We start from the raw sequence: 25,254 nt of genomic DNA, 5'->3' as shown, positions 1-25,254 counted from the left end.
GTCTTCAACTAATTTCAGCATGTTTTATTTAGCAGGTTCACGTTTGGTTCCACGGCTCCATAATGACACACACAGACAGATGTACATACATACGTGTTTGTAAAAAGTCGTATTTGATTTTCTCATATTTGTTCTGTTTTCCAATGGTCCCCATAATACCTCTTCCATGGATGTCATCTCACCACATCCTATCTATATCTCTCCAAGTAATCGCGTACAAGAATGTGCCATTCACAATTATAGTTCACATACAACCAAAAATAAATTATATATGCAATTATAAAAACACAACCAACCAAAAATAAATTATATATGCAATCCTAACATACAAGGATTTTTAGGAATGAAATAAAAATTGTTGAGCTTCTAAAAATTCGAATGGTAAAAATACTTTTTGAAGATACGAAAACAATGACTAAATTGATATGCTAGAAAATCATACATCAAACAGCCCATGAACTACATGTTTATCATTTTTTAAGAAAAATACGCCCTATTTCATAATTAAAATAAATGTAAATTTTTAATAATTTTTTAAAAAATATATATATATATTTATTCCAAACATAATCTTAATTTGTTCAAGCATAGCATCAAGAACAAAAAATGAGCTTTGATGTCACCAGACCTACAGAACCTGTTAATAAGACAATGAACTAGTGTTTGAACATGAAATACTCGAATGCTAGGCAAGGGCTTCCAAAAGGCAAATGAAAAGATTCCTTAGATCCAAATAATAAGATGGGACCATACGCTATCACCACCAAAGCTACAATCTTCTAAAATACTACAGCTCCCGAAAACAAAAATAAGCAATCATACATATAAAAAATAGGATAGACCAAACAAGGCCAAGACAAGTTTAAAGAAAACTCTGCATCGGAAATTTATACAAACTCTCATCAATGCTGCCAGATGAAGTCAAGAAAATATTTACATTCACGCGATTAACTGTACAGAAATATATTTAACAACATATTGACAATAAAAATCCCCTAAGATGGGTGAAGGATGGACAAACCTTTGAAAACTAAAATAACAAATGATTGCATACTACTTAAGCAGCTCTACAGGTGCCCGTACTTTATTCAATCATTACCTTATTGTTGCGAGGCACAACAAGCTTTAAATGATCATCTAATTTTCTACTGCCAAAAGCTGATTGTTGAACATCTGTAACAAACCTTCTGTGAAACCAGAAAAGAAAAAAGAATCAGCATTTAATAGCTCATAAGATCTGACACAAACACACACAGATTACTCGATTTAATATGACTTTAGTTTTGGCTCTTTTTTGCCCCATTCACAAGGCGAAACAAATTAGGGTATCTTACAAGCCAGACCAGCTGATGAATTGTGATATCCTTAAAGAATCATTGACAGTCTCAAACTGAATAAATCAATTGTATCAAAAGTTACTTTCGGTTTTCACATCATAAGTATCCCATCTTGGTGTTGACAGGTAATATAATTCCTGTAGATATTTTCTGCCATGGAGAAATAGCCGTGTAAAGGTATCATAGCTCTCGACAACTACTAACAACACTTCAAATACATAGTGACAAGTCAAAAATGTACTGAACTTTAATATCAAAAGAACTGAACTCAAATTCACTAGCTAATTTAGGTTGTATAGAATTTATAAAAAGACCCTGATTTTCCTTCCCTCCAAATTCTCCTCCTTAAATACCTCAGTCTTTTTCTAGTCACCAGGTCAATTAATATGCAAACTGTTATCAGGTTCTTTTCACAGAGGCCTTAAAACAAGTTCACTGCCACAACATTAAAACAGGATTACTCCTGTACAAAAGAACTCGATTACCTGTATGTATCTTTAGGAGGTAAGAAGCAATCTAGCTCTGTGTACACTCAAATGGATGCAAAGTTCCTTCAGAAAACCTACCAAAAAAAGAAGTTCCTTCAGAAAAATCACGCATCCGATATTGCTCCAGAAGTTCAAAAGGCCTGCAGAAAACCGCTGTATGATTACAATCTATATTACCAGAGCAAGTTCTTATAGCCCCACTAGAAGAGTTAATTGAAAAAAAAATCCACCACAACTTCTCAAAACTATCATTTTTATTTGCAATACTTGAACATAACAATCATCCAACATCTTTAGCAACAAAATCTTTTAGCCATAGTTGATGCTTGCAATAACATCCAACAGGATCAGCTAAGAAGAAAGAGTTCACGCCAGCAATGCCATGCAGGTAGACACAGTAGAATACTACCAGGGAAATGTCCAATAAAATAAAAATAAAAATTCTTGCTCCTCCCCTCCCCCCTCCCCAAAGCTAAGATATGCGTAGGATCCTCCTATAAATATTTGCCAGGATTCAAAAATGATATCTGACAATGGTAAAACTCAACACAGACCAATAAAGACAAGCCAAATCTTAGGGTCATGGTAAACCAGTGTTCCACATTGTAATATGCAAAATGCATATTTGTTTATAAAGGATATTGAAACCTTACAAGATAGCCTCACGATTACGGCATAGTTTACGTTGATTGGCTTCCATTGCTTCCAATGCATTGGCATCAGGTCCAGCTGCTCCACCAGCAACAAGTGATGGAACTGGAGCACTTGGAGTCCATATCTAAAAAGATTTACAAGTTGGCATTAAGAAATGGATCCTAAGTTATGGCAACGAAAGCTGAACCAATTAGACTCACCTTTATAGTGTTATCAATCCCACTAGTTGCCACAACACAGTCATATGGATGACATTGCACGCAGTTGACAACTGCAATGGGAAAGAGAAAGAAAATCAAGAAAAGCAAACAGGATGTCAATGTGCTTTGCAGAGGCAAAAACATTACCAGCTTCATCTCCAAGAAGCATTTTTATCAGCCTACCAGTCTTCTTTTCCCATATAAACCACCTACCATCATCACTCCCACTGGCAACATATTCACCTGGAAAGCAATTAGAACAAATTGTTACAGTGGTCTTAGGATTATGGCAAAGCGGAATGTCATGTTAAATTGCATCCCCAACAGATAAGTCTAACATGCTACAAGATGGATGACATGTAACATTGCATCACCAGCAGAAATAAATCTAAAATGCAAGAAAGGGAAGATGCATGTATGCAAAATGAACATGGAGCATATTGAACAAAGTATTACTTTTATTAGTATCATACTTCACTATTCTTCACTCATCAAAGAGGTAAAGAATTAATTGTATCTGATAAGGTCAGCAACATAATCCAAGAAATATAACATTTTGTTCAAAGTACACGTAGATTTAACTTGCTTTGATAACCCCAGTGATAAGGGTATTATATAATGTGACAAAAAAGAGAAAAAAGAAAAGACAGAAGGATACCTCCCCAACCAAGAAAACTGGCCTGTTTAATATCAGTTCCAACATTACAATGGCCAACATATCTTTGCTTCATATCAATAGCTGCCTCAGGCTAGAAGAGAAAGCAAGATAATTAAATGAAAAGATATAACAAATTGTGCAATATTTAAGGAAACAGAAGGAGAAATAATGGAGAAATAATTTACATTCCATATGATGGAGAAATAATTTGTACTGGATTTTCAAAATCCATTTCTAGCTAAGATTACGCCTTTAGTAGCTTTAGGATTTTATATTTAGTAGTAGATTAGGATTTTATGCAAACACATCATAGATACCTTACTAACTTTACTTTTGAGATCAAGTCTTTTGGAACAAATTATCATGAGACTTCTAGTAATACCTTGGTTGCTTGATGTTAAAGAATTCACCATCTCTACTGTGATGCTTAAAGGAACCCAGGTGTGACTCTTGGTTATCTTTCTAGTGCAAATCTCATGTGATATCTAAGAATTCCTAAATTTACCCTGAATTTTATACAGACAAATTAACCCAAATTTTTCCTATATCAATTAGTATTAGAGTTACTACAACCAAAAATTTCAAAAAACGAAAAAATGCCCAAACAGATCTTCATATTTGAGTGTAAAAAGTGTAAGAAAAAGCAAACCCTAAACTTAGTAGGGAAATTAGTCCTAATTTTTCCTACATCACTGAACTAGTGGTAAACTTCTTTAAGAGTCCATATTATTATTCTACCATTTTGGTACGGAAGCATATCTTTAAAAAGTATTGCCATTTTAGATATCAAGGTAAACCATCATTCCATCTGCAGAGCCAGTATTCAAAGGCTCTGAAAGCGAACAAAGGAAAACCAAGCCTTTTATCCTTATGCTATAAGATGAGCATTGGTCATAGCCATAGTTACAAGCGGGAGACGCAAAAAAATTTATTCAGACAACCAGACAATGCATGCAAAAAAAAGGTAAAAGAAATAAGAACTTGATATGCACATCTATTTAAAAAGATATGAATATAACCTGATAAGATGAAATTTTCTTTTGAGATGATGAAGGCACTGTTCCACATGAGCCATTAGTGCCACCCAATTCTCTAGCTGAGCCACCCTTTCGGTGAATTCGGAGATTTAAGCTGGCACGCAGTATGTTGGATTCAACATCATGCCCTTCATCACCTGATACTGAAGGTTCAAAATCCAACTCCACTTCCTCATCATAATCAGAATCTTCTATTTCGGATCTCAGTCCATCATGTGAAGCATCGCTATTAGCCTCTGACTGAAAGAGTATATCACTTAATGATAATACTGTTCCAATTCGATGCTCAAACCTTGCTGCCCCATCATTTGCCTTATTGCTCTTTTCAGATTCAGCTAATTTTGCAGTCATGCAAACAGATGCATAAAAAGATAATAGTTTAGCAAAACAATAGCTCTTTATAGACCATGAAAAAATTTCCCTAAAGTTACTATTAGAGGGCAAGAGAAAAAGACAAACAGAACACCAAAATAGATCCTACATAAAGCAATTTAGCTTTCTGTATAATGGACTTATGGAGAGAGAGAGAGAGAGCTCAAGAAGACTGAAAATTAGTTAATATGCATGCATCTATATGAAAGAGGCAATTCATCAAGATTGAAGAAGTATTATAACCAAAAAAATGAGTGAGAAGAGATATGATTAATGCTTCAGTGGGTAAGGTTTATAGCTATATGAGATAGCAGCCTCTCAATATCTAAGGCAGGAGAAAATGATGACTCTTAACGAATCATTTGTTAAGCAACTAATTTAGCCTCACTACTCAAATATCCCACAGCAAATTCTTTCATCTTTTTTCCCATTGGAGGTCCTACAATTTATTCAACAACCAACTTCCACTAACTCAGCATGCTAAACACATAAGATGATAACATTTGATTTATTTTGTCACAAGCTTAGCCTTACAATCATTAGACAACCAATAGATCTACAAAATCTGATAAAAACTGATTGTGTTTGATTCATATACATAAAGCACATGCATAATTCATAGACATAAAACATTTGACAATGCTCTACAGTAAGAAATAATAGAAATTTTTATCCAAAGCCACAAAGTACGAGCGATTTTAAGTACATTTCTTTGCTGCTAAAACCAGAGAATTTATACCTATATAAATACATTACCAAAAACAGAATCCAGACAGCATGTTGCCCACATATGAACAATGCAACCATAAATGGGAATACATGAATGTGACAATTCAATATGCACAATGAGTATTGACCAGAGATGAAAATAGAGAAGAACCTGCTGCAAGATTGCTTTTTATCCTTGCAACCTTCTCTGCTGCATCAGAATTGGAAGGTGCCAAAAGTTGTGCTGCAACTGCAAACTCTAGAGCTTCTTTACTTCTGCCCAACTGCAGAAAACAACCAAGGAGAAGCTGAAAAAAACCCTTGAAAGAAATGAAAGAACAGCATCAGAATCATCAACTCTGCCTTTACTCATGCAGTATCGCTGTGCATAATTAATTAAGCTAAAGCCTACAGCCGAAGAATATTGCTAAAATTGCATTAAGTATGCAAGACCTCATCAATGAGTTAAGTGAAAACTAAATGAAAGAGTCCCGATAAACTGCAAAAGTGGAATTATGTATCAGGTGCCTGACTTATTCACAGCTTGAATGAATCAATATTAGGATTATGAAAAAGAGAAGATGAAGAAGAAGACAGGGAAAAAGAGAGACAGGAGAAGAGAGGGTTTAGTAAGGAGAGAATGATAGAGAATGGTAAGAGATTTCTTTTAAACTTCGCCTATGTCCTTAAATCCCATTATCCTAAGAGCTGGTACAAACAGAAAGCAGAGAAATAAAAACAAATTTTAATTGTCTATTTTCCGTATGACACTGTTTTCAGGACCTGACAACAAGTAAACTGTGCGGGTTGGGGAGTGGGTAGACAGGAGTTAGGGAAGGATGCTCATATGGGTAAAGTAAAATTGCATTGGAATAGTATTTGTCATATTAGAGTCGTGCACAATGTTACCATTTCTCATATAAGTTAAGATTTCTAAAATGCCGGAAGTTGTATTTTTATTATCACTGTCAAATTTCACTGGTGAATGCACCCAGAGGTTTGATTACTTAGTAGCAAAAATAAACAAAAGAAATAACTCTAGGATTCGATTTTCTGGTTGATTAATCCCTTAAAACAAACTACAACTGAGCTATCCAACCTTTAACTATGAAGTTCCAGAGAAGCAGGAAATGTGTTCCTAAAAAACACAATTAATACAGCCTTATTTACATACAAAGACAACAGCATACAAAATATTTACATAAAATGTTACTCCTCCCAGAGAAGTATGTTTGCCATTTGTTATTATATATGAGTTCCAACTGAACCACCAAGAGGACATTAAAGCCAAGTGTTTAAACCCTTGGATGGGGATGTCAATGTGATCACTAAGTCCTGCTGCAAGTAATAATAAGATATTACCTGCTCTAATGCTTCAGACATGTAGTAATGAGCTCTAAAGGAAGAACTATCAATTCTCCGTGCATTGTAGCAGTCTCGTATAGCCATATGGGCATCATTTTTCCATTTCCTCTGGGAAAGAAAATGGTGCTTATGTTAAAAAAACGAAAAAGATCAACTAAAATTTCAAAAAATAGTTCCCAACAAACCTTAAGCAATAAGGCAGCACGTGTACAAAGAGATTCATGCCTTAATCCAGACCCAATGTTACCACCATGCCCATCCAAGACTTCGTTGCATGCCTCAATTGCATGGAATAAATCTATCCCCGCCTCTAAGGACCTCTTAGCAATTTCAACCAACACCCTGCACTTCTCAAGCTGTAAGGATCATGTTAGCTATCCATTTTTCAGTGGATGATCAACACACATAAATGAAGTACAAACAAGAAATGTGAATGTAAGAAAAGATGCACACCATAACATCATCAGTTGACCTGTGAAGAACATTTTGATATACACTAGAAGCTGGTGATTGACATTCCACACCACTGAGTACAGGAGAGAAACTCATAAGTTTCGAAACATCTCCAAGAGTATATTGCATGGCACCGGTACCATCTGCACAATAGAAAGAGATTACAGAATTAAAAATTATATAAAGCAGGCTTATAAACTAAATGTCTTAAACACTTAGGAAGGATTCATTACTAGAAAGAGATTACAGAATTAAAAATCATATAAAGCAGGCTTATCAAACCTTGATCCTTCTTCGCAAGTAATTAATTAACCCAATTAAATAGATTGTTAGATTTTGATGTAGACATACCGTGGTTAACATCCATAAGGTATGCATGCTCTGCGCCATAACTAAGCAGCACTTCTTCACTATTAGGACTAAAAGTAACATGAGTTAGGTGCAAGCCTGAACTCCCCTGGAAGGAAAAGGAGAAAAATTACTAACAGAAATTTCATTTAAGAGCTTCATTGCTAATTACAAACAACTTTAAGCACATGATTTTAATGTTCATGTTTGGCAACAAAGAAAAGAAAGTGCCAACTAGGTTCTTAAAAATGATTATATGAAGGTAGAAAATAGGCACCTCATTTCTAACTTTTAGGTTCTTATTTTTATTATCTAGTAAGTACCTTAACTACTCTCTTCATAAGATATTTGTAAGAAATATCTAGTAAATAAGGTATACAATAAAGTAATCTGGTAGATATTTGTAAGAAATGTATGCATTTTTTGCTAATTTTTACCAAACACAATTGCTTTTTTTGAAATTAGGATTTTATCCAAATGAATAATTTCTTATTTTTTAAATAAAATTTATTTGTTTTAAAAAATGTTAAGTATACTACTACTTTAATCACATTTCATTCAGCAATTCTAGACACCTTTCAAGATAGTTCCACATTTGAAGTAAATATTAGCAATGATTGCTCTTGAAAATATTTTTGAGAACACAATTGGCTTATCACGTAATTAAATAGAATAGAGTGATTTAACACTGACCCACTGAAGCATATATAAAAACAGACTCAATTTTCCTTCAAAAATTGAACAAATAGAGTTCTGTCATCTTTAAACAAAATTGAGGATGATCCAAATTTACATGAATTCCAATCATGATTAAATATACTATCCCCTCCAACCCCAAAATAAAGAAAAAAATAAAATATCAAATACACCCAAAAATTCTCAATTTTTTTAAGAAAGTTAGAGAGAGAGAGAGAAAGACAGGAGAAAATTTGTGCAGGAAGAGACAATATATGAATTGTAACTAACACGTTCTGAAAGATGCATCGGGCAGAAATAGTTAACACATGGAGGTGGAGATGTCCTTTTCTGGCAAGAGGTCAGCGGCGGCAACATTCTTCGATCATATAGGCGAGCAAATGCATCACTGGTTCATATTCAAGGTTAAGTAATGAAAAGTTGCTGCAGGGAAAACTTTCAACCAGCTAATATCTTCTACATACCTCCCACCAACTAGGAGCAAATGAGGCCGAGTAGAACTGATATCACAAGATTTTAGTGCAAGAAGATGCCTTGGGGGATCAGCAAGTGACCTTTTTGCTCCCGACCGAAAATCGAGCTGCCAATGATGAAGATTTTCAAGGATTTACTATCCAGGAGGAAACTTCAAAAACATATAATAAAGAATGTGGAAGATTATCACATAGTCAAACAAAATCTTAAAAGGCTAGTATTGGAAGATAACTTATGTTTATTTTTAGAAAAATTATCGAGTTAAATTAGACCAAGGCAAAAGGTCAGCCTGGCTCTATTCCAATACATACAACTTGAACAAGACCTGACGCTACATCAGTGGCACAAAGATCTTATAATAATTTAAAAGACCACCAGGATAGTAGCCCAAGCGGTAGGGTCCCTATTTTTCCCACAAAAGGTTATCGGCTCAAACTCACATGCAGGTAGTAAGCCATACTTCCAGCCCCTGCGGGTAGGTAACCTTTTTGCCTGCATCTCCATTGGACTGCGGTCACGGGCTTGTCCTAAAAGCAATAGCTATGACTCAAGCTGGACATTCCTCACAAGTAAGAACTCCTATGTTCACTCTCAAAGAGGACTGGCTATGCAAGTTAACCCATTCCACCCTTTTTTCACCAAAAAAAAATAATTTTAAAAGACTTTTAGAGTCTGTTTAGGAGGAAAGAAATGAAGGGGAAGAAAAAGAGAATATGGATCATTATTTATCATAGTAAATTATTAGTCTTCTAACAGAACTGGGAAATTCAATACGTTTCATCTCAATTAGTATTTTGTCATGAGAAAAATGACCTACTTTCTCTCCTCCACCCCCCCCCCCCCATCCCCTCTGGCTCCAAAAGGTGCTATACGATAATATCTCTATCTAGTAGACTCCTTATTAACAGAATTGAACATTATATATCTGTCCTACATTCATTTGTGATGGTACTCCTAGTATTTTGAAGACCATATCACAGGTCTTCCGCCTTGCAAATAAGGCATACCCTGTCTAGGTAGAATTTTGGAAATGATATCTTTATTCCCATGTCTTCCAACTACTTTATCACCTACTTTGATTTTAAGTTTGTGTAAATATATACACAAATTATTTCTGGAATATAACCAGAACCTTCCTTCTTTCTGGATCCATCTCATATCAATAACTCGACCTCTACCACTTACAGGTAATTTTAGAGAAGTTTTCTTTGAACTTCTGAACAGCCAATTTTCCCCATTCCATTCAGAACCTTAAATTGTTTCCAGGATCAACTTAACACATATGCAAACTTCTGAACTCTAATAACATCAGCCATCATGTGATCCATATCTGACATATAATCTGTTGGTTCTAAATTCTTCACCCTATGGCCAGCAGCCACAACGCATTTCTTGAGGTAACTACCCATAGGAAAGTTTTAAACTGTCCATAGCCTTCAAGCCGAACAAAAGAAAACAAGAACTAAAATCTCATTGAAAAGGAAAAGGCATACCTATTCAATATCCTTTACATTGTCTTACATACTATGACACAGACTAAGAGAAGCTTCTGTTCAAATTTAAGTTAACTAAACAAACACAGAAGCAAAACTTAAAAAGAAAATGGAAGCAACAACTCTACTCATGTAACACTGGACAAACAGAACCCTAGTTCATTTGAATAAGATGAAAAGTGGAGGGAAATAAAACATAAATATCTCTCACAGAATGCAAATAAAATATAAATTTTTGGAGTTGGGTGAAAACGAAAATATACGGACAGATGAACTAGAAAACAATCAACACGTGGTACTTACTAGAACATTACGGCATTCCTGGCGAGAAGATCCTGCAGGAGGGCAAGAAGTGCTCTCCCTAAAATCATGCTGTCTTAAAGTCCCATCTTCACTTGCACTCCAGACCACATTGGGGTTACCGACCTCAACCTGCAGGCAAAAAGACCAGGTAAAAATTGTGAGAATAACAGTGAAGCAAAAGAAACTTCTACATCCACTCAACAGAACAATTATGTAATTTTGAGTTTCACTTGCATCTATTTGACTCTATAAACCTGACATTTCAGCTATATAAGATCTTACAGCTAATTTTTTTACTCGTCTGGTGTGACATTGATACAACCCGGAAGGAGCTATAGCATTATCATCATGTCCTCTCCAACTTAAGTGGGATAAATTAAACAACCGCACCTGCCCAAAAAGAAAAACAATCAGAGGATGAGACTTTCAAATAGATTCAACTTCATCCAAGTAGAATCCATCATAAAGTAATGATTCATCATAGAATATTACTTCCGCATCCCCAGCTCCAGATACTACTAACTCATCAGAAGTTTCAGGGATAAACTTGGTACAAAATATGTTTGCAGAATGTCCTGTATCTATAGAATGCAAAAGCTTCCGACCAGAATAGCTCCAGATATTAATCTGCACGAGTTAAAGCCAACGTGATTTAACGTCAGGTACATGAAATAGCATTTACGAGTGAGCATGAGATAGAAAGAGAGAAGATGAATTAATATTTCTTTTTCTGGTGAAGTAGAAATTAAAAGGATGCCAAACACTGGCTTGATCCTATTATGTAGCAACCACACTAGAAATACCATCACAAACAAGTAACCTTCCTTAACACCTCTCCCAGCTCTAGGTATACTCCAGAAAAACTACATGAGAAAGGAATATGGCATAACCAAATGAAAAAGTTACAACAATCATACTTGGAACAAATCTAGAAATGAGGTAGAACTCATTTGCAAATCCACAAAAATTTCAACTAGGAGAATGTGTAAATTATACAAGGATGTATTGTTTCAATTTCATATGAGCTCGGTTTTTATTATTTTATGTAGTACTTTCATCATCTTCCAATTCAATTAAATTTGCATATGGATTTCACAGGATTTTGTATTTGTTCCGAACACAGCCTACAAGATCATTAAAAGTCTTCGATCTCACTTAGAAACAGCACCAGTTTAAGAAAATCATTTCAACAAGAACTCACTTGAAACAAACATACAAGGTCCATGCAACCTTAAAAATCAAAATCTCCCACCTATATCCAAGTCCTATTATGTAGGCATATACATGTCCAAATAGAGGATATAGATGTTCCATACCTGAGTGTCATCTGATCCAGATATCAGAAGTGAACCTTTTGAATTCCAGGCCATTGCATTGACACAGCCTTGATGGCCCTGTTAACATAAAAGCATAGGTAATGTTATACCATAAAAGCGTACATTCGAGGACAAGAGACACTTGAAGATGCTTATTAGGTAAAACCACCGACAATTTGCTAAACTCAAAAGTACTCATAAGCACCTGTTCATTAGCTTCTTACACGCACCACATAAAAAAACGATCCGATCTGCCCTGACTTTGATATATGGACTAAAAATGTTTTCTTAACATGTTCAATCACCATATTTATCCATATATATTTTTTAAATTTTTTACCAGAGTACTAGTTGGTTAAATTTCATTATAAACAATTCATCCAAACACAGCTGTTTATTTTCTAAAATAACACCTAAATACTTTAAACATCTTTCTTTCAAGAATGCCAAATGAGCCCCAACTAGCTTACTTTCTAAAAACACAAGAGATTGGGAGATTCCCTACAATTTAAAAGTAGACGGACCTTAAAAGAGTTTTACACGCTTATTTTGCATCAAATTAAAAAAGTTCTTTATAAGGAGAGAAAATAACATATATATACAATATATATATATACATAGAGAGAGAGAGAGAGAGTATAATACAAGAGAATGTATAAAATCATGAAAGAGTAATTTAGTAATTTTATGTGAATTTATTGTAAACAGCTAGGGATGTCCACTACCACAATATTCCTTTTTTCTTCATTCTATTAGGATATTTTTTGGGTGTCACGTGCCTATATAATGACACCATCTTTATTCTATAATACAAGAAAAATCAGAGAAGGAATTCTACTCCTCTCAAAAATCTTCATCTTCCTTCCCTAAAATCTTCATGGTATCAGAGCATCTCTGATCCAGAAGCTTCAATCCGACTAAGTCGAATCCTCATATGGCCGCGGATGAACAAAATTCATCTCCACCCGAAGTACTCTCGGGTGCTTATCTACCTACACCCATCAACACCGGACTGGTGGAACAGTCTTCATCGTTCATCACCGGCCACAAACTCAACAGTAACAACTATCTGCAATGGTCTTCCTCAGCACTGTTGTTCATCCGAGGAAAAGGACATGACGAATACTTGACTGACGAAATCACACCGCCACCAGCACACGACCAAAATTCGCAAGCTTGGAAGATTGAAAATAGTATGGTCATGTCATGGCTAGTAAACTCCATGATTCCTGAAATTAGAAAGAACTTCTTACTCTACGAGATTGCGCACGAAGTCTGGGAAGCTGCTCGAGAGTTCTACTCCAGTCAAGATAACACATCGATCATCTTCGAGATTGAATCCGCCCTCCATGAGCTGCGGCAAGGTGAGATGTCTATTACCCAGTATTATAATTCTCTCACTCATAATTGGCAGCAACTTGATGTCTTCGAAGAACACAAATGGAGTTGTTCGAAAGACGCAAAGAAATTCAAAACGATTGTTGAACAGAAGAGAATATTCAAGTTTCTAATGGGGCTAAACAAAACTCTAGATGACATAAGAGAACGAGTGTTAGGCACAAAGCCCTTATTGAGTATTCGAGAAGTTTTTTCTGAAATCCGCCGCGAGGAGAGCCGAAAAAAGGTGATGATGGGAGAAACCCAACTCGCTCAACTAAGTGAGAACGCCTCGGCACTAACCACTCGGGTCGCTCAACCGAGTGAGAACGCCTCGACACTCACCACACAGGGTCATTGATTTTCGAGGAAAGAGAGGACGGTCATGGTGTGAATTCTGCGAAAAAATCAGGTCATCTTCGTGAGAAATGCTAGAAGCTTCATGGAAAACCAGGAGAGAAGAAACTCATCATACCAGAAATTCATCACGAAAATCTAGTAACCTCAGACGATACATCAAACACTCAACCTGACAGCACTCCCTTCAGTCAAGAACAAATGGAGGCCTTCCTAAAGATGTTTTCACAAAAGGGTCTTCTCGATAATGCTTCAATTGCACAAAAAGGTAATTCCCTACTTGGTTTATCTGCCTATTCCACAAAAAGGCAAATGTAGATTGTGGATTCAAGGGCATCTGATCATATGACCAGAGATTGTTCACTGTTTCACCAATACAATGAGTGTAAGGAGGTATTTTCTATAAAAATTGCTGATGGAACAAGTTCTAGGGTGGCAGAAATTAGCTCAACTGATATATCACCATGTTTGACACTACATTTAGTTCTCTATGTACTCAATTTGAATTGCAATCTGTTATCTATGAGCAAACTATTTAGAGACCTGAACTGTATTGTTAAATTTGACATTGATCTTTTTATATTTCAGGACTTCCTCTCGGGGAGGACGATTGGTAGTGTTAGGTTGGAGTCAGGACTATACCTTCTACCAATTGAAACACCTCCTTCAAATAGACAAACTTCAAATGCAATATGTGCTAATTCAGTTTCTGTAGGATATTCAAATGATAACCACTCTATCATGTTATGGCATTACCGATTAGGACACCCAAACTTTTTCTATTTGAAACAATTGTTTCCTGCTTTGTTCAGAAATAAAAGTCTGCTTTCATTTCAGTGTGTATGGGGACCATCATGGGTAACATTACATTACTTGTTTAAAATGATTTGTATCCTTCATTGATGATCACACTAGAATTACATGTACTTATGAAAGAAAAATCTGAAATGGACCAAATATTCCACAAATTCAATACTATGAATCAAAACTAATTTCACACCACAATACAAGTGTTGAAATTAGACAATGCATGCAAAAATTTTGAATCCACTTTGGGAAAATACCTTTCTAATCAAGGGATTATCCACCAAAATTCATGTGTTTACACCCCACAGTAAAATGGTCTAACCGAAAGAAAAAATAGACATATCCTTAAAGTTGTTTGATCACTTATGTTTACTACACATGTTCCCAAACATCTTTGGGGAGAAGCTATCCTCACCGCCACCTACTTGATCGACAGGATGTCTTCCCGTATACTCAAACTTAAAACACCCTACAAAACTATCCTTTAAGCTTTCCCTAAATCTCACATTGTAACAACAGTCCCATTTAAGTCTTTGGCTGCTCTGCTTATGTTCACATCCATGCTCATCTCATGGGGAAACTAGAGCCAAGGGCTCTTAAATATGTATTTGATGGACACTCATCAAATCAGAAAGAATACAAATATTTTTTTCCAGGTATCCGTCGGTTTTACAACACTATGGATGTAGCATTTTTTGAAAACCAACCTTTTTATCCCACTTTTGATATTTATGGGGAGAATTTCACTAAGAAATATCAATTGTGGGATGTGATCACCCCTCTTCTACATATCTCTTTGACAAATGCACATTCTCCAACAACTGAACCGATCCCTAACACTACAAAAGAGTCAATTAAACCTACTGTCCCTGAAACTACAAAAGAGTCTGAACTTGTCACAGAAACTAATAGTACATTACTTGTAAAGAGTGAGTTACGTTTCTACACTAGAAGGAATAAGACTCAAGATGGTAAAGTATCTAAACCAACTACACATTGTCATGAATCAACTCCTGTACCAGACACTCAGAATACAACAGTTAATGAAATCTCTGACTCATCTACTGATATTGATACTGAGTTACCTATTGTTTTACAAAAAGGTGTTTGTTCTTGCACCATGCAACCCATACAGGATTATGTCTCATATGGTAAACTATCTTCAACATATCATGCACTTGTGAGTAAACTAGACAACAACACCATAGAACCAAAAACAGTTCATGAAGCACTCAAGTTTCCAATAAAAAGCTGTAATTCAAGAGGAAATCAAAGCACTTGAGAAGAATGGGACATGGGAGTTAACTGAACTGCATTCAGGAAAAACCCCAGTAGGATGCAAATGGATCTTCACTGCAAAGTATAATCCAGATGAAAGTGTGAATTGGTACAAAGCCCATCTTGTTGCTAAAGGTTTTAATCAATCATATGGAATTGATTATCAGGAGAAATTTGCCCCAGTTGCCAAGCACAACACTATCCGGGTACTATTCTCATTAGCATCAAACTTTGATTGGCCTCTTTATCAACTTGATGTAAAAAATATTTTTCTCAATGGCGATCTAAAAGAAGAAGTGTATATGGAAGTTCCATCAGGACTTGAAATGAACCCGCAAAAGATGTGTAAAGTAAAAAAGACACTTTATGGTCTCAAGCAGTCCCCAAGAACATGGCTTGATAGATTCACCATGACAGTGAAACATATGGGATATGAACAGTGATAGTCCAATCACACATTGTTTGTCAAACACAGTGTCACAAGCAAGACAGCTGTTCTGATTGTATGTGTTGATAATATTATCTTGACTGGTGATCATGTTGAAGAAATTCAGAGACTTAAAAGCTTTCTAGCCAAAAAGTTTGAAATTAAAGATCTAGGGATACTCAAGTATTTTCTTGAAATAGAAATAGCTCGGTTTAAAAAAGGAATCTCTGTATCACAACGGAAATATGTCTTGGATCTCCTGAAAGAGACATGTAAGCTTGGTTGTAAAACCACATAAACACCTATGAAGTCAAATGCTAAACTAGATCTCAAAACTGATCGTAAACCTGTTGATAGAGAAAGGTATCAAAGATTTATAGGCAAGCTTATCTACTTATCTCACACAAGACCTGACATCAATTATACAGTGAGTACTGTAAGCCAATTCATGTCTCAACCTACTGAAAAACACGAGTCCGGTATACTGGATTCTAAGATACCTAAAAATGACACCAAGATAAGGATTATTCTTTCAAAAAATAATGAATAGAGACATTGAAATCTTTACTTATGCAGACTGGGCAGGATCAGTAACTGATAGGAGATCCAGATCTGGTTATTGTACATATGTGTGGGGCAATATAATAATTTGGCGTAACAAGAAACAACTTGTTGTATCAAGAAGCAGTGCTGAAACTGAATTACGATCACTTATTCATGGGATATGTGAAGGAGTGTGGCTAAAAAAGATACTACTTGAACTAAGATTCTCAGTTCCTACCCCTATGAAACTCCGGTGTAATAATCAATCAACTATTAGCATCGCAAAAAATCCTATGTACCATGATAGAACCAAGCATGTTGAAATAGATTGACACTTCATCAGGGATAAAAATAAAGACCAGGCCATAATACTACTATATGTTCCAACCAGTCAACAAACTGCAGACATACTCACAAAAGCACTATCAAAAGGAGTGTTTAATAATATTATATGCAATATAGGATTACTCAATATCATTGTAATCTAAATTGAGAGGGAGTGTAGAAAGTCATGAAAATGTAGTTTGGTAATTTTGTGTGAATTTGTTGTGCACAGGTGGGGATGCCCGCTACCACAATATTCCTTTTTTCTTCATTCTGTTAGGATATTTTTCGGGTGTCAGATGCTTATATAATTGCACCCTCCTTATTCTGTAATGCAAGAAAAATCAGAGAAGGAATTCTTCTCCTCTCAAAAATCTTTATTTTCTTTCCCTAAAATCTTCAGAGGATAAAGTATGACTCTATGATAAAGAAAAACAATATATATGCTGAACCCACAGATTGAAACTCCTGGCAATGGATTTCAACAAAGAACTCAACACCTAACAGACTAAGAATGACATTGTAAAAGTTACGCTCATTCCTCAGCATCCAACTCCTCAAATGAGTGGATAACAAAAACTCCAAGGTAGAAGAAACAAAACCATATCTCCTTAGAGCCTGGAAAAAGCCGACACCATAATTGTCAAGCCACTTCTGTTATGTGCCCTCGCATTTTGACGTTTGATAAAACTTTTCTTTTTTGAAACAGACATCAGATAAAATATAACAAAAGATTTTTTTCTAAATAAAAGATAAAGCATAACAAAGGATGAAAAAGAGATAATTTCTAAGTGTTCATTCTATCATGTAGTCCATTGCTATTCTTACTTTGTTTTGGTGGTTGTCTTGTCATGTGTAGAATCTACTTATTGACAAGTATAATGGTAGTTTTTAAAAAAATTCCACTGGGAGTTTTTAATAGACTAAGTTAGAGTAAACTAGAATAGTACGTTAGAGTAAACTGAAATAAAGAAAGAACTCCTATCAACCCATTTGTTGACTAGAATATTTCGTTGCTCCATTAGTTAAGATATTTTTTTCTTTTATAATTTTTTCTATAATAGTGTAATTAATTAGTAGAATCAATCAGAATCTTTATAATAATGTAAATTTCTTTATTCATAAATAGAAATTCTGTATATATACTCCGATTGTACTATCACAAGTCATATGAGAAAACAAAGATATAAAAAATTTTCTCTCAAAAATTCTACATGATATCAGAGTCAAAATAAGGTTATTTTGGAATTTTAATTTTAAAGTTTTCTCTAAATCCTAAAATAGCACAACAGGTTAAGTTGGTACCCACTTATCAAGATATGCTCTCGTCACCACCTCAGACAGAGTTGTAGCCTCATCGCCAGCCTGTCCCCCGACTTCAGTGATTGTTTCCAGGGCGTGTGAGTCACATACACTGCCAAAAAACCCTACCCTACTCGAAAATTCATTGCACCGCTGCCAAAAAACCTTAATCGGGTTGGATCTGGCCTTATCGCACGCAATCCAGCCCAAATCGCGCCTCTCTGGACATGCCTTCACACAACTGTTGCGCATTTCGCGGACTAGCTTTTACCATGTTCCACCGTGCACAGAGATGACCCATCTAGTCCATCCGCACGCCGAGCTGTTATGATATGGCATGTCCGCGTGTTGAGCCAAGTTGCCTTTTGTCACCGCATCTGCCGCTACTTCCTTGCCAGACCAGTCTATTTCCGATCACCAAAACAGGCTTTGCAGCTTCGTTTCCTTTTCCAACCTAATTGTGCTACTCTCAACTCCGTTTGTGCTTACTAGAAAGTTTGTTCTATACCCTGTGAGATTAGCTACTGGTGTTGTCATTTCTCTGTTACTTTAAACCATGACATAAGTGAAAAGAATGGTTACTCCTAGTTTAGATAATTCTTCATTAACTATTGGTACATCATATATGGTAAAATTAGGTATTATTCTTCTCCCTAATATCTCCAATTTTAATACTTGCATTATAGATTCTAAAGTTAGCAAACACATGATAAACTCTTCTAAAGACTTCCTAACCCATTTTCCTTGTACTAAAAGAGAAAAGGTTTGTATGGTAGATGAATCATACACCTCTGTATCTAGAACAAGTTCCATTAATTGTATTCTCACCATTATTCTATTTTCAATTCTTCATGTGTTTAGTTTTCCTGACAGTCTTTTATCCATTAATGCTAGATCTGAATCGTAAAATTGAATTTTTTCTTCATTAGTGTATCCTTTAGGATCTTTAAACAGGGAAAAGAATTAACACTACCAGACTATAGGATAACTTATATGTCTTGAATAGAAATCAAAGTGTTATTGGGAATCAAGTCACCTTTGGAAATACGGAGGTCAATCAGAAAATTCTACGGTTGCATCAACAGTCGGGACATGTTTGTTTTTTTGCTTTAAAAAAATTATATTTCAGTTTGTTTAAAAGAATTTCCATAAATTTCTTATTTTGTGATGCATGTGAACTAACTAAACATGAGAATTCTTATCATATAAGTAACCATAGAAGTTCTACCTCTTTTATAACTATTCACTCTGATATTTGAGAACCTACTCATTATACATCTTTATCTTATCATAAATAATTTGTTATTTTTATTTACTGTTGTATTAAATTAACATGAATTTATCTGTTGAAAACAAAAAGTTATTTTCTCATGCTTTCAATCATTTCATAAAATAATATGCACACAACTCGATGCTAAAATTAAAATTCTAAGAACAGACAACAGTATAAAATATATGCATAGTGGATTATGTGCCTACTTGGAGTCCAATAGAATAATGTATCAAACAAGTTGTGTCTACATCAATGAACAAAACGATGTTGCTGAAAGGAAAAATACACACAATTGAAGTAGCTCAGTCTCTTACATTCACCATAAACCTGCCAAAAGTTATTGGGGAGATTCAGTTCTTTTAATTACTTATTTTATCAATAGAATGTCTTTGAGAATTCTTAACTTTATAAGTCATTTGAAGGTTTTGCAAAGAAAAAAATCATATACTATTCCTCCAAAAGTGTTAAAATGTGTTTATTTTGTCCATACTAGAAATGTGGGCAAATTGGAACTCAAAATTCTTAAATGTGTATTTGTTAGCTATTTCCCTGCTCAAAAAGGTTATAAGTGTTATCATCTTCCATCTACAAAATATTTTGTAACTATGGATGTTATTTTTAGTGAATCCGAGCATTTATTTCAATTCAAACCCAACACATCTTCAAGGGGGGTGAGAAGGAAGAGATTATCCTAGTTTGTTAACTCTTAACAGTCATATTTAATGAGAAAGTTCTAATTCGAAAGGTCTCATTCAAGAAAATAATGTCGGATGCCTGAATCAATCGAACTTGAAGAGGTATTCAAGGAAAAATAAGACTGAGAAAATTATCGTGAAGTCTGTCTCAGGTTAAGAATCTTCCTTAATTCCTGAAAATATTAGTGAGTTACCTTTATTTTATGATTCATCTAATGATATGGATAAACTCATTGTTCTTAGAGAATAAGTTAAGTAATGCACTAAGCACCTTATGTATAATTTTGTTTCTTATGACTCCCTATCTCCCTCTTATCCAACTTTTATCTTATCTGTTTTCAAAGTGTATATTCTATAAGATTAGAGAGAAACTCTACGAGATCCCAAATTGAAAAAAGTAATGATTGAAGAAATGAAAACTTTGGCAAACAAAGAAACCTGGGGGTTTCTTTCACCTCCACTAGAAAAAAAGATAATTGGTTACAAATGAATGTTTACTGTAAAATACAAAGCATATGAGTCCAATGAAAGGTACAAATGATACTTAAAGGGTTTACTTAAACCTATGGAGTAAACTATCATGAAACATTTGCACATGTCGCGAAAATGAATACAATCAAAATATTATTATTTTGAGTAGTCAACTTTAATTGGGACTTACAATAGTTTGAAAAATGACCTCCATCGAAACTTAGAGGAAGAAGCATACACGAAGATTCCCCCTAAATTTGAAAGTAAAAAAAAAACAAGTTGCTAAGCTAGAAAACCTTGTATTTTATTAACTTCAAAATTAATTAATACAATTGTGAATTAAAAACTTATTTATAGTTGCAAGCCATGTAAATAATAAGGAAAATAATTTCCTAATTAATGGTAAAAATTGCATAAAAAATTAAATATACACTAGCATAAGAAAATAATAAAATTAAGAGAATTACAACCCAAAATAAACTAGATATGATCTCCTTTTGTAGAAACCTTATTAATTAAGGAAGATTTCACTCAATTGTGGCTGATTAAAAGGAAAGAATTTAAATATATTTTCTTTTAGCATTTAAGGAGTTTTCCTCTTTTTTCAAATAACCTTGCGATTTAGGATCAATTTCCTTCCCTAACTGATTTCTCCCTCTTAAAAAAAATATATTTCGTGGGATTAGGAAAAAAAATCCAATGGGAGTTTTCTCTTTCCTTGCTCACATCAGAGAGGGTTATCAATGTTTACAAGCATATTTGAGGTGCATTAAATCTCATATTTCAGCTAAGTGGATGAGTTTATTAGAATGGTGGAGTAACACCACCTAACATTCTAGCTTGGAATAACTCCTCTCCAGCCTTACATGGCTACCCAGCTCACCATTCTGCAATAACCATTGAAACTGAATCAGCTGAAGCTCAAGTAGAATAATTCTTGGAAGAGAGGCAAAAGATGAGTCAAATGTTGCGCCATTAGTTGTTAAAAGTCCAAGACTGCATGAAGCAGTATACGGATTCAAGGAAAACTGAGAGAGTTCAATGAATAAAACCACATGTTGTTGAAACTCCAGCCTTCCAGGCAGAGTTCAGTAGCTAGCAGGCAAACCACTAAGCTCAGTGCCAGATTTTTTGCATACTTCAGAAAATCAGTCCAGAAGCATACAGGCTCCAGTTACCTGAAGGATCTCAGATACATCTGGTGTTTCATGTATATATGCTGAGAAATATATTCCAGGCAGGGAAAATTGTTATGTTGAGTAACCAGCACTTAGTCAAGAAGGCCAGTCGAAAGTAGAGCCTCTTAACATTCTGCAAAGGAGGAAGGTGCAAGAGGGAGGCAAGTTCGTGGAGCAGGTTCTTGTGCAATGGCTGAACTTGGCTCCTGACAAGGTCACATGGGAGAATGAGGCATTTCTGAAGCAATAATTTCCAGATATCACCAAGGAGACAAGGTCTCTTTAGAAGGTAGGGAATTGTCAGCTATGCTAAGAGAAAGAAGGATGAAAACAAGATAAAGGAGGTTGAGGAGTATAGCAGACAAGCGCCAGTGTCACTAGAGCTAAAGGAAGCCCTTATCTTGCTAATTTTAGTTTCCAACTGCGATTTCTGTTTTTTTTTATTGTATCCTCTTCCAGTTTCCTATTTTGTTTTCTGTTATTGATAGAATTGTTGAGCTAGTTATTCTGTTAGAAATTTTAGCTGACCTTACAGAATGATGAGTTCAAAGGGTGGAGGAATTGTTGTAGGGCATGTACTGAACTATCTGGAAATTTAAATGCAATCAGCAATCGTCAGTTCCTATCAATTCTACTTCTCAAAATTCTTCTTCTTCTTCTTCTTCTTCTTCTCAACTATCTTTTTCTTCCCTCTTTCCCAAAAAAAAATCACTAACTGAAACTACCCAATTATTGAATCAAGTCGGGGTTAATGAGTAAGAACCCTGACAATACACTTATTGAGTGTCATTTTTCATAAGAGAGTCAACTGGCTCTAAGTCTATTTCTCATTAAGTCTCCTATCCCTCAAATCATTTAATTCTATCATACCTCATCCCAATGGCCTTCCAGTGCATCCCGTGGTTCACTTTGAAAACTTGATCTAAGAGACTAAGACTATATCACCGTAGTCAGATATTTTCAAAAAAAAAATCACCACACTAAGATGATATTTGTCAAGAGTTCATGAGGTAATTATTCTCAGAAATCATTCTCCATGGACATCAGAGACATTTAACTAACTTGCTTCTGCAGCTAAACTTTGCAAGTCGCTATGGTTGACATATACAGCACAAGAATAATAAACAGAATCCTTAAGGTAATGCCACCAGAGATTAAAATTTGTTTAAATCTTAAATCCCATAAGAGCAGAAAATGATAGGCCGAAAAAAAAATCCCAGGAAACAGAGAGTTAATATCCACTATCAATAGGAAAACATAATTTATGAGAACAAAGAGATAAACCAACTTATGGTAGCTTGAAGTACACTAATCTCGATTGAGGTTTTACATAGGGACAAACAGCAAACCCATCGATTAGTAGGAAAGGCAATACCCTTAGCAATATCACGAGGATAAAAACGAAAGCAATGAGTCACAGTCTTTTGGCTTCGAGAAGCAAGGAGAAATGTAACACTATAAGATCAATCATAAAATGCATAACAATTAAGTACTGAAAAAAAAATCAAAATAACCTCTAATTCTCTCTCCAGTCTCAGCCTCCGCACGAGCGAAGAGTGCATTTGCAATCTGTGATCCTGATAAATCCGAAAAAGCCAAATGAGCTCCCATTAAATTCAGCTAAAGAACAAACAAGACACTAGATAGGAGACAGGGCATGTTATATCTTATCAAAAAATAATTACAAACGAAAATCATTGGTGATTATCTGATAACAAAAGAAAAAACAGAGATGACAGAACCGATAACATGAAAGGCAGATGGAACAAGATTATGTTCGATAACAAGTGAGAAAAAGAAAATCTGAAATATTACGCAGCGAGCATCTGTATGTCTGCTATCAACCAAATCGAAAATGTTGCCGTCATGAAAACTCAACGTCTCCATTGAAGAAACCTCGTCGAACACCTAAAACGAAGAATTTAAAAAAAAAAAAAAAAAACCTAAACTCGATCAATTCTGATAACAATTTGCAGCGACTGTGATTACCACCACCAGCTCTATCTGAGCAAAGTGGTAAAAACACTATATGCGTTTTTCCTTCTCAGTTGGAGTAAAGAGGAAAGTTTGTGTATGTATGTGTGTACATATAAACAAGGTTATAACAAAGCACGGGAACGCGATTTCTTGTGCGCTCTCCGCTTAAAATTTCTACAGGCTTCCTTCCCTCATAATTTGTATTTTACTAGAAGAAGAAAAGTGATGATGTGGTGTAACGGGGAGTTTGGGTTTCCAACGCTTAAGCCATGGGTAAGCACCGTTGATTAACAGTGAACGGTTCTTGATGCAGTGTTTGATGAATGAGCTGTGGACCCCACGGGTAAGATCGTTTGATCTTGTGGTATGTACATAACACGCCAGTTTTTTTAAAAAAAATTTAATTTTGCGGGCTGGGTTTTTAGGAAATCCGAGAAGACATGGGCTCTGGAGCCCGATCCATTGCGAAGGCCATCCCAACTTACATTATATGAGTATTTTCCTCCTATTTGTTTACAATTGGAAGGATTAAAATTTCAACATTTTGGCGGTGGGAGAAAGGAGATGAAAACAAAATCCATTGGTTAACTTGATCAAAAATGTGTCAACCCAAAAGTGAAGGTGGTGTGGGATTTCACGATTTTTACAGCTTTAATATAAAATGTTGGTGAAACAAGTCCATAAACTATTCAAATTCCTACTGTCGACAAAATTATTACAAGATAAATACTTTTAACATAGGGATTTTTATAATACACAATTGGGTTTCGCTCAAGTTACTCTTGGTGAAGTATTCTAGCCAGTTGGGAGCTGTTGAAGAATGAATTGCAGTAAAGGGTAGGTGATGGTCAAAATATTGATCTTTAGTTAGATAGTATGCTCTTTCCATAATTAAGAGTCTACCTCAATATCAATACATTAATTGTTATGGTCTAAAAAAGATGTTTGATTTGGTCAATCCATGTTCTCCTTTGATAGTAAGTTTATTTGTATTGGGTGCCACATAACACATTGTAAATATTCATTTAAGTTCGCATTTACACTATGATAATTTTATTTAACAATTATCTAAAAACGACCAATATACGATAAAAAAATGACTACTATAGAGTTTTACTTGATAAATAATAAAAAAATGATCAATCACCCTCCTTTATATTGGCGTTAGCTTTGAAGAAAATGTGGCGTGCTCTTTTGATAACAAATGTAACATCCGGAACTCAGAATATTTAAAACTTCGTTAATTAATGAAAAAAAAAATTATTTTCTTGTTTCATAATTTTAGGCACCCAAATTAATTAATTAAAAATCTTGATTCGCAAGAAATATAATGAAATAATTAA

The 25,254-nt window shown here is 35.0% G+C and overlaps 1 protein-coding gene across 3 annotated transcripts; it reads right to left on the bottom strand.

Moving 5' to 3' along the window:
- Nucleotides 1-861: 861 nt before the first annotated feature.
- Nucleotides 862-24,120, bottom strand: ASG2 (transducin family protein / WD-40 repeat family protein). 3 transcript variants are annotated; one of them, XM_022048848.2, is made up of 21 exons: nucleotides 23,750-23,811; nucleotides 23,449-23,511; nucleotides 20,947-21,007; nucleotides 11,903-11,980; nucleotides 11,079-11,213; nucleotides 10,869-10,976; nucleotides 10,587-10,715; nucleotides 8,781-8,896; nucleotides 8,587-8,704; nucleotides 7,624-7,729; nucleotides 7,273-7,415; nucleotides 7,005-7,175; nucleotides 6,817-6,927; nucleotides 5,627-5,738; nucleotides 4,357-4,709; nucleotides 3,338-3,428; nucleotides 2,827-2,922; nucleotides 2,680-2,750; nucleotides 2,479-2,603; nucleotides 1,823-1,965; nucleotides 862-1,187 (listed from the first exon to the last, which is right to left on the bottom strand). In XM_022048848.2, exons 3-20 carry the CDS (start codon nucleotides 20,968-20,970, stop codon nucleotides 1,854-1,856), a joined length of 2,199 nt encoding a protein of 732 aa, XP_021904540.2. In that variant the 5' UTR covers nucleotides 20,971-21,007; nucleotides 23,449-23,511; nucleotides 23,750-23,811; the 3' UTR covers nucleotides 862-1,187; nucleotides 1,823-1,853. The 3 variants fall into 3 exon arrangements, with proteins under 3 accessions (XP_021904540.2, XP_088077751.1, XP_021904549.2); XM_088221625.1 differs by lacking the exon at nucleotides 20,947-21,007 and having other exon boundaries at nucleotides 1,823-1,899; nucleotides 23,750-24,120; XM_022048857.2 differs by lacking the exon at nucleotides 20,947-21,007 and having other exon boundaries at nucleotides 23,750-24,118.
- Between the last annotated feature and the right edge of the window lie 1,134 nt (nucleotides 24,121-25,254).

This window comes from Carica papaya, chromosome 1, assembly GCF_054855325.1.
Source record: "Carica papaya isolate Zhongbai chromosome 1, ASM5485532v1, whole genome shotgun sequence".
Lineage (NCBI taxonomy): Eukaryota > Viridiplantae > Streptophyta > Magnoliopsida > Brassicales > Caricaceae > Carica > Carica papaya.
Note: the sequence above shows the minus strand (reverse complement) of the source record. Positions and strands in the feature narration are given on the sequence as shown.

Bases quoted from the DNA above. Each gene is read 5' to 3' on its own strand.
- ASG2 (XM_022048857.2), bottom strand. From the start codon at position 23,821: ATGGAGACGTTGAGTTTTCATGACGGCAACATTTTCGATTTGGTTGAT. The intron at 7,730-8,586 runs GTTAGTTACAAT...TTTTCCTTCCAG, and splicing joins CGATGCATCTTTCAGAACGT to GGGAGTTCAGGCTTGCACCT. The intron at 2,751-2,826 runs GTAATGTTTTTG...TTCCCATTGCAG, and splicing joins GCTTCTTGGAGATGAAGCTG to TTGTCAACTGCGTGCAATGT.